Source organism: Peromyscus californicus, unplaced genomic scaffold (genome assembly GCF_007827085.1).
Source record: "Peromyscus californicus insignis strain IS unplaced genomic scaffold, ASM782708v3 Scaffold_16__1_contigs__length_79575227, whole genome shotgun sequence".
In the NCBI taxonomy this organism is placed as follows: Eukaryota; Metazoa; Chordata; class Mammalia; order Rodentia; family Cricetidae; genus Peromyscus; species Peromyscus californicus.
The window spans coordinates 13123548-13140624 of NW_026294458.1; the positions used below are offsets into that span (position 1 = coordinate 13123548).

At 44.2% G+C, this 17077-nt stretch overlaps 1 protein-coding gene across 1 annotated transcript in view; it reads left to right on the plus strand.

The window, feature by feature from the left end:
* Positions 1-17077, plus strand: part of Hacd2 (3-hydroxyacyl-CoA dehydratase 2) — an 89460-nt gene that overhangs the window by 14173 nt on the left and 58210 nt on the right. The window contains exon 3 of the mRNA XM_052740433.1: positions 6991-7009. Within this exon, the coding sequence (XP_052596393.1) occupies positions 6991-7009 (19 nt within the window). The remainder of the gene's footprint in view (positions 1-6990; positions 7010-17077) is intronic.

Below are 17077 nucleotides of genomic sequence, written 5' to 3' on the forward strand. Positions count from 1 at the left end.
TTTGCTTAAGTTCTAAACATTTGGAAAGGAGTTGGATAAGAATGTTAGAAATAGCCTATGTAGTGAAGGCTAGCCTGGAAAACCTGCTTTGGTTCCTCTCTGAACCCCAGAAGTGGTTTCACACACCTCATCACAGCTGGTAGCAGCCAGGATGGCCTGGAAGAATCCATGAGAACTTAGGGTTCTTTTTTCAAGAACATTTATAAGCACATTCATTGTACAAGATAGTAGTAGGTTTCACTATACCTTGTCACATATGTGTATCACATATGGTGCTTACATATACCCCGCTTGCTCTCTCCCTGCCCCACTGGTCCCCTTCCACATAAGGTACTTTATGGAAATTGCAGGTTAGACCTAGTTTAGCACACCCTATTTATTCCTTCCAAATTTGACACCAGGATGAGTCATCCTCTTTTCCTGAGGTAAATGAATTAAAAGGTGGAGAAAGACCAGTAGGATTTGGCAGAAACCCAGCTCTTGGCCACCTGACGAGAGAGAAGTTCTTCCTTCTAACAGTAAATGCCCTGTGTCTTCACTGTTCGAACTGAAGATGATGAAGGACGTGATGCATATTGTTCACAAGCTGCATGCCTCCAAGTTGCCCTGTTACATTTTGGTGTCTGTCCCTCAAGACTACATGCTAAGGCTGGGAGTGTAGCTCAGTGGTAGAGCATCTGCTTAGCATATGTTGAGACCCTGGATTTGATCCTCAGCACTGGGGGGAAAAGTTACATGTTATAGGCATAGATTTTAAGCAAAATGGGCTTATCTGTATATGGTATTTTATTTTCTAAATTGAACCAGATGTTGGTTAATGTACACGGTTAATTAGGAGCCATATGGGCTGCTGCACCGTGCCCACAGCTATAGTAGACACGACTTGAGTTGCCCCGCTCTGATTTTCACCCTGTCTGGAAGTTCTCGCTGTTCTTGGGACCGAAGCCACAGCATCTGCATCTTTTGCCAATGGTTCACCTTCTTGAGCCATAGCCAGTTGAAGCAGCCCGGACTGGGCTGGTCAGGCTTTTTTTCCTCCCACGTGGGTTCCTGGTCATCTGGAGACTTGTTAAACTAAACTCTTTGTGGGTGCTCTGCTGTTATTTCCTTACCTTAGATTAAAAACAAAATTGGAGGAATTGGAGAGATGGCTCAGTGGTTAGGAGCAGTGCTGCTCTTCCAGAGGACCTGAGTTTGATTCCCAGCAACCATGTGGTGGCTGATAATCCTTTGTAACTAGAGTTGCAGGGAATCTGGGGCCCTCTTTTGGCACCAGGCATGTATGTGGTATACAGACATGCCTTCAGGCAAAACATCCATACACGTTAAATAACAAAGTAAATTTTTTAATGAAATTGGAAAGGTTTGTTGATAACTCACACAGTTTCCTCAGTTTAAATCATGGAAGCTTTTTCAAAAAGGGTGTTTCTAAATAGCCATTGTACAAGATGGCATTTAACACAGAGGTTAACATTTAAAACCCAAATCAGTGTATTTTTTGGTAGATAGATGTTGTAGCATTGGGATCCACTGGTAAAGACCAGAGACTTAGACTCCACTCAAATTTAGATTAAATGAGTTTATTCTTACTGCTAGCAGAAGGATGATGGCCTTAGAGCCAAACAGCATGCCATGCAGAAGGAGCCTAAAGGCAGGGTTTATACAGGTGGATAGCAAGGTGTACATTACAGGTATCTATGGAACCCATAGCTGGGCAAGAACATTGTTTTACTTCCCCCAGTTATTTCTCTTTCCCGGTGTATAGTAATAAAAAGACCACTTCATTCCCAGCCCACAGCGATAAGTAGGTTTACAAAATCGGAAAGCTGGAATACCATTATCCTATTCTTATCTCATCTTCAGGCCACTGGGGTCTTACAGGCATTCCAGGGCAAAGGTCAAAGGCCCTTAGGGGGTGTCTGGTACCTTGTTAAGTTTCTTTAGCCATTACAGGGGAGTTAGGTTCAGATTATTACACAGGTCTGAGAACTCTAGGGGAAGTGTCACTGGAGTAGAGCAGGCAGTAATGCCGTTCCATCAAGTTAGGGCTGGCTGTCACATCCCCGTAATGTAAAGGGCTCTCGAGGGAAGAACGTATGGTGTTTTTGCAAGTGGTTTGAATATGGCAGGTTCTCTACTGTTTTTCCTATCAGGTATGCTTGTTCTAGTCCAGTGATTTTATTCTATGGATCCCAGAGTGCTGGCACTCTTACGACAGCGGTTCTCAACCTGTGGGTCGCAACGCCTTGGGGGTTGAATGATCCTTTCATAGGGGTCACCTAAAATCATCAGAAAACACAGATATTTACATTACGATTTATAACAGTAGCAAAATTAGTTATGAAATATCAACAAAAATAATTTTGTGGTTGGAGGTCACCACAAGATGAAGAACTCTATTAAAGGGTCGCAGCATTAAGAAGGTTGAGAACCACTGTCCTAGGAGTAGGGAAGTTATAAGGGTGTTTTCATTGTCTCAGTCACTAGGGACACCACTTACTTGATGTCCCATAGTGCATTAAAGTGTCCAACTCAATGAAGATCTGTTCTGCCTGCTCCCCCTCATCTCCCCAGCCTTTTGTAGTCTACACTAATACTAAAAACCTTCACAAGATGTTAGAGAAAAGGCTTAGAGAATTGCTGTAGGCTTGGCTGCCGCACCGCATACAGTCAGCAGCATGCAGCAGCACTCACTTGGTTCCCAGTTCTTGAAGTTAGAAACTAGAGCCCATGGGTTCTCTGCTCAGGGACTCAAGACTGAAATCAAGGTGCCAGCATCAGGTATCAGGGAGGCCGGCAGATGTCCTTGCGGTTCTTGTTTCCTAGCTAGCTGTTGACTGGCAGCCTTTCGTCACTCAGGGACTATTCTGCAGTCCTTGCACACAGCCCCTCCAGCCTCCAAGCATGCTATGTTGAATCCTTGTTCTTTGAGTGTCTGACTTCCCTGCTCCTACCTGCCAGAGAAGACTCTTGTTCTCTTTCTAGTTCTGAGACTCAAACCCAAGGTCACATGCATGCTAGAAAACTCTTAAAGTGTGCTTATGATTGGGTCGTGTCTACCCACACCATCTCTGTAACTTAAAATCAGTTGACTTTACCAAGGTATGGTGGCCCACCATGCCTGTAGTCACAACAACTAGGGAGCTGAGGCAGGAGGATTGCTGTTAGTTTGAGACCAGGTTGGCTATATTGTGAATTCCAGGCCAGCCTGGGCTACAGAGTGAAGTGTTATCTACAGATAAATAAATATTAAATAAGTAAATTGACGTTTTAATTACATTCAAATAATCTCTATCCTACAGTATCTAGATCGATGTTTGGATAGACAGCTGTAACCTTGGGAAATTGCCTTTAGAATTCTGTGTGCTAACACTATCAATTTGAAGAAAAAAGCTAATGTGAAATAGAGATACTATCTCAAAGTAATGTGTTCCCTTTCACATTGTGTTCTGGAAGTGCTGTGGCACTCACTACTGGCCTGCACACTTGGCTGAGAAGGCTTCAGAGTGCTAGTGTTGTTACTGAAAGTAATGAGACAGCCCAGAAATACGGGCCAGGAGACTGAAGGCTGCTACTCAGACTAGGTATTAAATTAGTGGGGTCGCTCTGGGTGGGCAGTGCACACTTTTAAACCCAGCATGCAGGAAGAGCTCTGCGAGTTCAAGGCCAACCCGGTCTACATAGCAAGTTCCAGGCTAGCCAAGGCTATATAGTGAGACTGTCTCAAAAAAAAAAAAAAGGGAACACCTTCTTTAATATAGACCAATAATATTTCATGTTATCTATGTGATGATAAGAAATTTTAGGCCGGGTGGTGATGGCACACGCCTTTCATCCCAGCACTTGGGAGGCAGAAGCAAGTGTATCTCTGTGAGTTCGAGCCCTGGTCTACAGAGTAAGTTCCAGGACAGCCAAGGCTACACAGAGAAACCCTGTCTCAAAAAACCAAAAAAAAGAAAAAGAAAAGAAAAGAAAGAAAGAAAGAAATTTCAATTGTGAAATAGAAGTTTTATTTTGAGATAGCTTTGGTTTTCAAATTATTATTGTTATTATTTGTGTGGTTGTGTATGTGTATACAAGTATACATGGAAGCTGGAAGCCAGAATCGCCTTGAGTATCCACCTTGTTTTGTGTGTTTGTTGTTGTTTGATTCAGGCCTTTTCATTGGTTTGGAACTTGCCATGTAGGTGAGGCATTCCCAGCAGTACTAGATTACCAGCATATGCCACCAGGCCTGGTTTGTTTGTTTGTTTGTTTATGTGTGGTTCGGCGGACTGAACTCAGGTCTCTTGTGAGCACTTTACTGACTGAGCTGTTTTCCCGCTCTGGTTTTTAACTTTGTCTGGAAGTGTCCCCAATCTAGTACGTAACTGTGCTGTTGCCTCTTGAAGTGCTGTGGGTCGTTTTTGCTGTGGTGGTTTGTTTTCTCATCATTTATCTTTTGGTCCTTCTTTCACTATTTAAAGAATATGGAGCCGGGCGGTGGTGGCGCACGCCTTTAATCCCAGCACTCGGGAGGCAGAGCCAGGCGGATCTCTGTGAGTTTGAGGCCAGCCTGGTCTGCAGAGCGAGTTCCTGGACAGGCACCTAAACTATACAGAGAAACCCTGTCTCAAAAAAACAACAAAAATATGCTGTGCAAGGAATTTTTGCACACTAGGCTCAGGATTTCAGGACAGAAGGATAAGTTTTTTGTTCTTTCTTATTTGACCCCTAGGAATAACCTACAAGATTACTTTTGTGCTGTTCTTTATACGTAAATAAGATCTAGTGAATCCAAAATACAATTCCATTTGTCTACTCTGCTGTTTCTGTTCCTACTTACCTTCATGATGGTTTTGTTTCTCTTGTTAGTCTGGACCATTCTGTCTGTATTTGCTAGAGCTTACTCAGGGTAGTATCAAAATTCTTACTATTTTTTAAATTTTATTTATTATTATGTGGGTGTGGGCACAGGAGTCACGGTACACATGGTGGAAGTCAGTCCCTCCATCTACCTTTCCCTGGGCCCCTCACAAACTGGATTCCCTGGCTTATACAGCAGGGTCTTCACCTGCTGAGCCACCTCCCTGGCCCCTGAAAAATTTTATTTTTAAATCCAAACTTATTTATTATGAGATAATATTGTATCTGTTTGCTGTTATATCTTTATGTCCAAAAGCATTTACATACTGAAATATATCTTTTTAATTCATTTTCTTTTCATTTGTTTGTGAATCAGTTAGTATAGTTTTTCAGAATTTTGTGTAAGTTGGTCATATCAGCTGTGAGTTTCATCGGGAAGGAGAAGGAGGCATTATAAAATATGTGTGATGAAAAAGGAGAGGCTCGGCCTCGTAGGACAGAGACCTAGAAAACAGGGTAGCACGGATTGCTGTCAGTTTTCCCCTGCAGCGCCCTGTCCTTAATGAGCAGTCAGGATGTCTTGTCACCTAATGAAGAGAGTGCATGCTGCTGTCTGTCTTCTCAAGGGATGCTCTTCATTCATGTCCTTCATTTCATCCCTCATTTGAGTCTAGATATGGCCTCTAGCTTTGCCGAGCCGTGCAGCAGAAGATTCAGCTTCTCTTGTAAGAGTCACACATTTGAGATTTTCAGGGTTGTCTTTTGAAAGGGATAACATGACTGGCTGGATGGAAAGTCTTCTCTTCCCTTCTCAGGTAGCGGCCAAGTTTGTATAGCTTAGCTCAGTTTTTTTTTTTGTTTGTTTTTTTTCTAAATCCAGGCTCTCTCCTCCTACTCTGCCCTTTCTACCCCAAATAGAGTTGGGGGTGTTAGTGAAATAAGTAGTCTTTAAGCACAGAGCTAATCAGGGATATTTGAGCTAAAATCTGTCTTGTGATGTTCTGGCCTCTGGGTCTCATAACTCAGAAATAGTGGTAGAAAACACAGAGAAGACAGAAAACCAAGGCGTGGATTCTTGCCCAGGCCATTGCTGACCACTGTGGGCAAGCTGTGCAGCTTTCTGTGTCCTGGTGTTCCCACCCACTGCCCTAACTGCCCTGTCTACCTGCCAGGGTGACTAGCAGGGTCAACTAAATAACTGCTAGAGATGTTTTGTAAAAGTGATAAAAGGAACTCCAACAGATTTTATCCTTCTTGCCCAGAAGAACTCTGTTCATGAACTCAGTCCTATAGGGCTTCAAGACAATCATAGCCAGTGTTAAAGCAATGGGGATTCAGAAGGACACAGTTGACCAGTCGGGATGCCATTGAGATAGGGTGGAAATGGCATTCTCACTCCAGGTGCTAGAAGTGAAAACAAGACGATCTGAGATGTAGCAGCAGAAATAGGAAGCCAGTGAGACTTGGGGGTGAGGGGACGTTAGTCAACAGACCAGGAGCCCAGTGTTGTCAGATGTAACATAGGGAGGAAGGAAGTGATGTGCTTCCCAGAGAGGTAACCATTTTGAGATGCTGATGTAGTGCATGCAGATGTCCAAGGTAGTTTGGAAAGTGGACCTGGAGCTGGGAGACATGTCTAGAAATTAGACCAGGGAAGAACTCTGCAGCAAGATCATTGAGCAAGGCGAGATAGGGACCAAGGGTGGAGCTTTGAAGAATGCCTATCTGTATTGAAGGGTCTGCTGGGCAAGAACAGCCAACAAAGGCGCTGCTGATGCCACGTTGTGTGGCCTGTGACAGTTCTGTTCTGCAGATTATGGGACATAGGAGATGCTGTGCTTTGTGTCCTTGGGAGCTGACGAGTTATTAAAGAGGTCATTGACATCTAACCAGCCACTGTGTGACCATTAAGTCTTTAGGAGCTCTCCCAAAGATACACAAACTAAAATGAACAGACAGAACTAGTAACAGGTTTTATTTTGTTAAATAGCCTGTAGCAAAGTTTAAAAGTGGAATGTTTGTTTTTCAGGTTAAGTATGGCTGGCCGCTGCTGCTCTATTCTTAGCTGAAAGAGCAGTTTATGTGAAATAAAGCTGTAATATTGGTCCTCACTAATTTTCTTTCCCCCCTTTTTTTCCTCTCTAGATTTTACATTGTGCTATAGGTAAGTAGAACTCCCCCCACCTTCTGAATGCATTGAATTGTGCCTTTTAAAGTCATTGATGATGGGCTTGATTTGATCCTTAAAACTCAGACCATTTAATCATCGTGTCTGTAATTGCTCGTTAAAGAAAGGAGTTTTGTTTTCTGACATAGTTCGTATTGTTGAGATGTTGTCATCACGCGCCATTCTCTGCCACAGCTCCTTTTCTGTCAGTTTAGGAGGAGCCTTGCCATCTCAGCACAGTAGTAATAAATAAGGGTGCTCCCCCATGTTCCTAAGCAAGGCTCAGGTTCTGGGCCGTGCTTGGTTGGAGAATTTCCCTGTGGTCCGTCCATGGATGTTCCCTGTGTGTACTGTAAAGCATAACAGTTTCAACACTTAGGTACAGGAGTTTTAATAAAAGCAGGTTGTGTGCGTGGTTGGTTGGTTGGTTTCTTTTTGTTGGGAGAGTCGTCAAATTTTGTCCTGGACTCTGAGGCATAGCTTCCAGTATGGGGTGGATAGTAGACACCTGTAATTAGACAAAAGTCACTTGTGGAAAGTGGACAGGCCTTGCAAAGCCAGCCCACAGTGCCCTAGGTTTGTCTGATGAAGGGACAATATGAAGATGATATTCATTGAAATGCACTGAAAGTCTGAGAACTTGAGAACTGTGACTCCAAGCTAGTTTAACTGGTCAGTGTAGCTCACGGCTGAAGTAGCTGTGCATACTGCTGTGTGTATAGTATTATTTTTATTAATGTTGGACTGTTTTAATGTCCCAAATTACTTTGCTTATTTTAAAATATGTTCTTACACATCTTTAAAATGAATGGCTGCGTTTGTTCATTCATACAAAACAAACAAAAAGCCTCATCAGATTTCTGGTGGGGCTGGGTCCCAGCTGCTGCATGAGACAGCAGTGTGGAGAGGGAGCAGTTACAGACATGGTTCAGGAAAACCATGCCGGCTGAGTCCTCCATTCTGTGACGGAATGTGCTCGAGGACTGGTGTCTGTGTCACTCTCCTGTTTGTTGACATGCTTTCCCATCAGACTGTGGGCTCCTAGGAGGCCCCCGCTACATGGACGATACTTGCAAAGCCCTTCTTTTTCCTCAAGGACCCTGTTCTGTCAATGAGTTCGCTACATCATCATTGTTCTTCGCCATCCTCAGCGTTTTTCTTTACAGTTCACAGAATGATCAGAGTTCTTTATCTTACAAATAAGGATTCCCAGCACTTGAGAGACAGAGGTAAGAGGATCTCTGTGAGTTCCAGGCCAGCCACGGTTACATAATGAGACCCTGTCTAAACAAAAAAACGAAACAATAAATGTTGACCCTAACCTTGGAGTCTGCAATTTCCTCCCCCTCCTAGATAATTCCTCCTTGTCCCTTCACCTAGACGTACGGCAGATTCTGTCCCTCCTCACTACTGTTTAAGCCATGTTGTGTGTAAGTGCGTACACATGCCTTGGTGTGCATCTGGAGGTCAAAGGACAAGTTTGGCTGAGTCCCGGTCTTCGACCTTGCCTGAGCTGAGACAGGGTCTGCTGTTGTTTCCACTGCGTGCATCAGCTAGCTGACCCTCAGGCTTCCAGGGACTTTTCTGTCTCCTCCTCCCATCTCCCCATATAAGAGCTGAGATGATTTTAGCTTCCTTTGCTGATGCTGTGACAAAATACACTGACAAAAGCAACTCAAGGAGAAAGGTTTATTTGGGCACAGTTACATGGGAATCAGCAGAGGAACTTGAAGCAGCTGGTCACGGTGTGTCTGCAATTGAGGGAGGGTGAGAGGGAGGGCGAGAGACACACCTGTACATACATACATACGTACAGACACACACATCAGTGGATCCTGTGCTCAGCAGGCTTTCTTCCTTTAATACCACCCGTAGTGGGTTGCTAGACAATCCCCTTACAGGCATGCCAAGAGGCCCATCTCTTGAGGTCTTGTCAAGTTGACAGCATTCGCCATCATAACTGTTGTACTCTCTTGCATTCAACTTCTTCATGAGTTCGTGGGATCTGAACTCCAAGCATTTTTAAAATTAGTTAGCCAGCACCTTTAATCCCAGCACCCTGGAAGCAGAGGCAGGCTGATCCTGTGAGTTTGAGGCCAGCCTGGGCTACACAGTGAGTTCCAAGACAGCCAGGGCTACATAGACAGAACTGATCTCAAAACCCCAAAATTTTAAATTAAAATATAATGCTATCATTGCCTCCTCCTCCCATGTTCACCCCCCACTCCTTTTCAAATTCATGACCTCTCATTCTTTAATTTATCATACACATATATGAAAGTAAATATGTAAATACAACTGCTGGGTCTGTTTAATGTTGCTTATATGTATATGTTTTTCAGGCTAACCACTTGGGGTTGGATAACAATTTAAGGGGCTCATTTGGGGAAGACTAATTTTCCCTCTCAACAGTCTTTAGTTGCCTGTAGCTCTTCATCTGGGCATGGGGCCCCATGAGATTTCCCTGTCCTTGCTCAGCTCTCGTTTAAACAGCTGTATTGGGATTCCATGGGCACAGCTTCCCTGTCACATCTAGAAGACACAATCTTGCAGTAGACTCTGGTCCTCTGGCTCTTACAGTCTTGCTTCCCTCTTGTTCAATGGTCCTGGGCCTTGGGGTAAGAGTTGTGTTGTAGTGCTATAGATACATCAGTTGGGGCTGAGCGCCCTGAGTCAGTTGTTCGCTGTCTTTTGACTAGTTGTGACTTTCTGCAATGTTTCCGTCTGCTTGAAGAGGAAGATTCTTTGATGGAGTGTGAGAGATACACTTTCGTAGGTATGAGGTGAGCTCCAGATTGACACTGTGATGGCTGGTTCTTCACCCACTGAACTGTGCTTCAGTTCACTTAGTATTCTTTTCTCCCATGGCTGCCACTGTCTCCTTGTCCTTAGTCCCGAGAAAGTTCTGTCCTAGCTCATTGAGCTTCCAACTGAACATGCCCTCCCTGGTCAGTACCTTCCCTTCTCATGCTGTGAGATGCTCATAACTCCCTCTTGTCTTAATTCCCAGCCACACCTTGTCCCCTCACCCCAGACTTGCCCACTGACATTTAGATCTCCACTTCTAGATGCACATGAGGATCTGCTCCTCAGCAAGACCCCCCATTCCCAGACTCACTCTGCTTCCATATTCTCTGTCAGGAGCCACCAGCCACAGCCTTCCAGTCACCCATCCTAGACTTAGAGTTAATCACTAACACCTTCTTCTCTCACACTCTATCCCTGGGTTGTCACTTAAGTTTGCCAATTTCATCCTCTAAGTATTTTTCCGATTGTCTTGTTGATAGTCTGAAAAAATTGAAAACTGCTTCTCCTATGAAAGATTTAAGTGTATCTCATCAGACTCCCATATGGATTTTCCTGAAGCTGTAGCTGCACGGTGTTAATATCAACAGCTGAGGTTTATTACTTGCTGTGTTCCACTACTTCAGTCTGTGATGTCTTATTCTACTCTCCATTACCAGTTGGCAAGACCCAGGCATAGATCTCATCTCTGTTCTCACCACAAATAAACACGGGAGGTAACTCATAATGTATGTTTCCATAATGTATGTCTCCAACCATGTAGTATATTGTGGTGTGGCCTTGTTAAAGTAATTGTGGCCTTGTTGGAGGGAAGTGTGTCACTGGGGGTGGAATTGAAGTTTCAGAAGCTGAAGCTAGGTCCAGTGTCACTCTCTGTTCCTGCTGCCTGAGGACCTGGATGCAGAACCCCTTCTCCAGCACCATGTCTGCTTGTATGCTGCCAAGCTTCCTGCCATGACAATATTGGACTAAACCTCTGAACTGTAAGACAGCCCAATTAAATGTTTTCCTTCATAAGAGCTGCTGTGGTCTACACAGCAGTAAAAACCCTGACTAAACAGTCTTGTGTAAAAGTTCTCAGCCAAGTTTTGAACCCATTTCTATGTTGCCCACATTCTTGCTGCTTCACTCTGTCCCTGAAGGCTTTAATTAAAGGATGCCTTTGACCATGTTGCTTCCTGCTTCAAACCTTTACTGGTTTTCATTTCTTCATGGTCTGGAGCCTGCCTTCCAGTCCACACTAGGGCAGCTCTGGCTTTCCACCTCTGCATCTGTGCCTGGGCTTTGCCCTCTCCTGGAATGAGCAGAGCACATGGCCAGCTGACCGACTTGTCTCTCTTCCTTCACTACATCCCCTCCTCCCCTCTGACTGTATGAAGCACGGCTGGTTACTTTCCTGTAAGACCCAGTGCTGCATCCTATCATTGCATTCTGTTTGGAGAATGTATGATTTGTCACTGTGTTTCATGCCGTCAACTAACTATTTGGAAATCAAAAACTTCCTTACTGGTCCCTGTGTTCCAGCACATAACAGTACACACCTATCGTTATACCTAGAGTAGCCTCATGAACAGTGATCATGGGCTTCCCAAACCCTGGTGGATTTCCAAACATATTCCAAAATATTTTCAGTTACTGTAAATAATTAATGAAAACAATAAAAAAATGGACTATTTTAGTATTTGCCTAAAGGCAGCCTTTCATTTTTTCACTCATAAAACTGCAGTTTATTTTTGGAATAACGATTGATTTTCTTGCCATTCTGGAAGTTTACTACAAGCACTCAGTCTTTTAGAAACTTACAGTCTTAAAATATTTTTGTTTGCTTCTAAATTGAAAACTCTGGACCTCAAACAGACTGAGGGTGCTTGTGAGTTGATGGCTCCCAGAAGTAATGCAGACCTTATACAGCATCATTTCTATCTAAGTAAAGGGAGTTAATGACCCTGCTGGACAAGACTGTGAAAGTCAAACAAGACAGTACCTGAAGAGCATGGAGCACCGTGTCTGCAGCATGCTAGCTTGAAAATGGCCCAGAAAAGTGACAGCTGTTATTATTAATGAGAAAATATATCATTGAGTGTTATATTTTTATTCTGAAGCTAGAATAATGGTCAGTAGTCAAATTTATATAGATGTTATGGTGATGGCTCAGTGGGTGAAACATTGCTGTAAAAGTGTGAGAATCTGAGTTCAAATCCCCTGCACCCATGTAAAAAGCCGGGCACAGCTGTGCATACCTGCAACTCCAGTATTGGGAGGCAGAGACAGGCAGATCCTGTGTGCATACATCATAATACACACACACACACACACACACACACACACACACACACACACACACAGGAATGTGTGCATTCATGCACACCACCACCACCAATAACAAAAACCTTTTAAGGGCTAGTAAGATGGTTCAGTGGATAAAAATACTTTCCAGGCAAGCCTGAAGTCCTGCGTTTGATTCCTGGGACCCAGCGAGAGAACCAGTTCCTATAAGTTGTCCTCTGACTGCCCACATGTGCCAAGATATACACACGGCTGCGCTCACACGTACCAATCCCCTCTCTTTCTCTCTCTTAGTTACTTTTCTGTTGCTGTGATGAAACTCCATGACCAAAAGCAACTTACAGAAGCAAGAGTTTGCCAGGCAGTGGTGGCACACATTTTTAATCCCAGCATTCGGGAGGCAGAGGCAGGCAGATCTCTCTGAGTTCAAGGCCAGCCTGGTCTACAGAATGAGTTCTAGGACAGCTAGCGCTGTTGCACAGAGAAACCCTGTCTCAAAAAAAACAAAAAAGAGGCAAGAGCTTATTTTGACTTAAAGTTCCAGAGGGAGAGTCTGTGGTGGTGAGGGAGGCATTGCAACAGGCTCAGGAAGTCAGCTCATCCCATTTTATCCACATCCAGGAAGCAGAGGAAGAGCAAGAAGTGGAGTGGCTATTAACCCTGAAAGCCCACCTCTTATGATTCACTTCATCCAGCAAGGCTGTATCTCCTAAAGGTTCTGTGCTTCCTTCCCTGAACAGTGCAGCTGGTGAGCTGAGACCAAGCCTGGGGGACATTTCCATCCAAACCACCCAACATGCGCACACACACACGTGTGCACCTAAAATCCAAATGTAATTATTTTCTTAAGTTGTGATTTTCCCACGAGCAGTTCAGAGCTACCTACTCCTAGCCTGAGCTGGAATTGTATACCCCCCCCCCCCCCACCGCCCCTTAAGACAGTCTAGCTGTGTAGCCCTGGCTGACCTGGAACTCCCTCTATAGACCAGACTGGCCTGGAATTCAGAGATCTGCCTGCCTCTGCTTTCTGGATGCTGAGATTAACAGCACAGATGTGCCACTACTCCCCAGCTGGAGTTACATTTTGTCCGTGGCTATGACAAAAGTGAGCTCAGAAATAGAAGCTAAGATCCAATCACGGTGCTGCCTCTGTAAGGGGTCTCACTTGTTCTTCTAAATGAATCCCTCAGCACTTTCAAAATAGTTTGTCTTCTTGAATTCCAATAGGAATTCAGCCTTTGGCCTAAGGCTTCAAGTGCCTTGTCTAAAAAACATACAAGCAAACAAAACAAAACCAACTTGGGGGCTGGGGATATAGCTTAATAGTAAAGGCTTGACTAGTGTGAGTGAGGCCCCAGAGTCAGGCCTCAGGACTACCAGACTACAACAACATTTTAAATCACTATCACATTAAGAATAGTTGATAGTATGTGGCTCCAGACTGATCTTCTTAGGTGACAGTACCAGGAAGGAACTAGAACAGAGGCTGAAGAGAGGCAAGGGAGTGACCAGTTTGGCTGTTAGATGCCTTCTCTCACCATAGAGCTAAGGAAATCCTCTCTTGAAGTACAGCTTGTACTCCATTAGTCCCCCACTCTGAGAGATGGCTCATTCATTAGTACTGGCCCTACAGTATTGAAAAGAACTGTCTCCATGTTTCAGCAGACAAGAACGCTGGAAAGAAATGGCCAGTTCTTACAACACTCTTGCCCGGTGTTGAAATACCAGGTCCCCACTTGGTGGTACTGTTTAGAAAGGCTTGTGGAATTGGTGGGAGCCAGTTGTTGGGGACAGGTCTTAGGGATTATTGCCCAGCACCAGTTCTGGCCCAATCTCACAAGCAGTTGTCTTGGCTGGAGAGATGGCTCAGTAGTTAAGAGCCATCTGGCTGCCCTTGCAGAGGATCCTTTCCCAGCACCCACATAGTATCTGGCCTCTGCAGGCACTTCACACATGTGGTACACAGACATACATGCAGGTAAAACACCTACACACATAGAATAGAAGGTAAATAAATCTTAAAAAAAAAGGGGGGGGCAATAAAACCCCAGGAGCTGCCACATGTTCTTGCTGCTGTAGGGCTACCCATGCCATGTCTCACCATCATAGACCATATATGCTCTGACACTGAGCCAAACTAAAGCCTAAGTTGCATGTTAGTTTATGTGCTCATAGCAATAAGAAAAGTAGCTAATACCTCTGACATTCTGCTTTCAGCTTGTACCCAGCCTTCCGGGTAGCAGGGCACATAAACAGAACTGCTTTCTTTGAACCCAAAACTGCTTTATTTGGTTCTACTTAATGTGGGCGACATTTTAAGACTGAACTTTACAAAAATAGGAAGGAAGGAAGGAAGAAAAGGGGAATACTTACCTAAAATATAAACAGCATATCACCAAAGAACAAGAGTTAGGTCCTGATGCGTAACTCGCGCTTAGTGCCTGGGAGCTGGCACAGCCTCACCCACACCTTTCTTTAAGTCTTTAAGATTTAGAGGAGCCCTGACCCCCCCATCCCAGTCCCACGTTTTCATCCTCCTTACAGATGAGAAGAAAGAACACTTTTTACTCAGGTTCGGGTGCTGCTTTTTGTCTGGACTGTAGTGGTGACAGGTGGAGGTAGGTCAGAAGAATGGGGAACTGTGCTCAGCAGGCCGGCTTGTGCTCCATTTTTAGGCTTCTAAGGCTGTTTTGGACAGCCACATGGGAGGTAGTTTGCCAAAGCCAGCCTTCCATTCCTTTCTGGTGTTACCTTTGCCTTTTACTCAAATACAGTAGTTTCCCAGCATCCACACTGCATACATTCCATGTTGGGATGGTACTAACCAAACTGAAACCTTTGCCAACTCAGTTGCTTCCTTCAGACTAAATTGGCTTAGCCTCCCTGTCTTGGTTACAGTTCATTCTGTGGCCTCCTGATATATTTTCCTTCCATGCCCCACAAAAGAAAGAAAAGAAGAAAAGAGGGTGTTGGTACCTGCATGTTCTGCTCCTGATGCACAAGATTTCCACTCTTGTTCTCTGAATACACTGCTTCTTCGCACCTCTAGTTTTACACATGCAGCTGCTTTGCCAGGAACACCCAGCTCTGCTATTTGTTCCCTGCTTGGCACAAACACTTGAGACAAGGGATAGGGGAGAGAGGTGGAGTGTGCTCTTTAGGATCCCTAGGCACCTACCTGGGGCTGTGTAGACTGCCTGGTACCTCACAAGCACTTGGTAGATGGAACCCAAGGCCGGTGCAAAACATTAACAGGGTTTATGTGCCCACTTGTGGTTCAGAAGGGAACATGTGAAAAGAGCCCAGAGGCTGCCCTCTGCTGCCCTTGAAGGAGAAGCCAGGGCCTCATCATTGGAAACATCTTTAAAGGTATTGAAAATGCCATCATCATAAACCATTAGCTGGTGTGGGTGAACTGTTTTAAGTATTGTAGATGGCTGAGTAACTAGTCAGGCATCTACCCTCTGGGCTGAGATCTAAGAAGCTAGGATGTTGACTCGATAAACATAATACTAAGTTTTCAGAGTTCCATGAAACTAAAAGATGCCATATCCTAAGTGATTAGTGATCTGAGCAGCGATATAAGCAGGGTATGCTAGAAGTTTCAGTGCGGTGTGTGTGTGTGTGTGTGTGTGTGTGTGTGTGTGTGTGTGTGTGTTAGGAAGCTTGTTTCAAGCATAGTGGTATTGCTACCATTTTTGGTGCATTTTAAAAGTCATTTCAGAAAGCTGAACTGGGATAAAATAAGCACAATTTTCTTTTTTTTTCCTGTGTGCATGTGTGTGCATTAGTCTCAGCAATCAACTTGATATGGTCTGGAATCACCTGAGAGGTAGGCATCTGGGCATGCTTATCTTAAGTTCCTTGAAGTAGGAAGAGCTACCCACTGTAGACTGTACCACCAGCTCTGACCTGGATCCTGGACTATAGGGAAAGTGAGCTGTGTACAGCATTCGTTGCTTTCTTACCTTAACTGCAGACACAGTGTAACCAGTTGCTCCTTTTTTCTTAACTTTCCCACCATGGTGGACTATACTTTGAACTTAGACAAAGTAAAGCCTTCCTTAAATTGCTTTTGTTAATATTTTGTAACAAGAGAAAAGTAACTAAAACAGTATATGTGCTTGCATACACAGGCAGGTGTATGTACATGGATATAGAGGCCAGAGGTTGACATCAGGCATTTCCTCCCTCCACCTTAATTTTTGAGGTAGGGTCTCTCACTAAATCTGGAGCTCACCAACTCAGCCAAACTGGCTGTTTGTCAAGCTCCAGGGAAATGCCTACCTTCCCCCACCTCAGCACTGAGATTATCAGTCCCTAAACCCAGCCTTCATGTGGGTGCTGGGGATCTAAATCAGGTCCTAAGTCTGCATGACAAGCACCATGAACTGAAGTTTTCTATAACATATTCCCACAGTCGTCACTAGATGGCACCCTTGGGTTAATAAGAAAATACCTCTTTACTGGTCTACCGGAGGTCTTTTCTAATAAAAATGTATAGAAGTGAACCATTAGCTGAAGCTGAGGCGTGAGTTAACCAGAGAAAGGGGATATTGATGCTTTTCTGTTGCTGCCTCTTGAGTTAATCATTATGATAGAGATAATGAAAAACTGGAACTTTATGTGTTATCTGGGAGTTCATTATTCAGTATTTAACTGTATCTTTAAGTTGAGCATGAGTTTGGTTTGTCTATGAAAGCAGATGTTCCACTTCAGAAATTCCCAGTGAGACAAGTTTGTAGTGGTCAAGAAAATGTTCCGTTTATAGTCTTAGCTTCAAAAGCCAGATCAGACCAGTGAAGGTGGAAACACTGTGTAGTGACCAAAATGAGACATGTAACATCTGTTGAACTTCACAGAGAAGGTGTGAATCATCTTCCAGAAAAAGAATTATTCAGGGTCAGCAAGATGGTTTAGTGAGTAAAGGCCCTTGCCACAAAGCCTGACCTGGGTTCAGTCCGTGGAACTCAC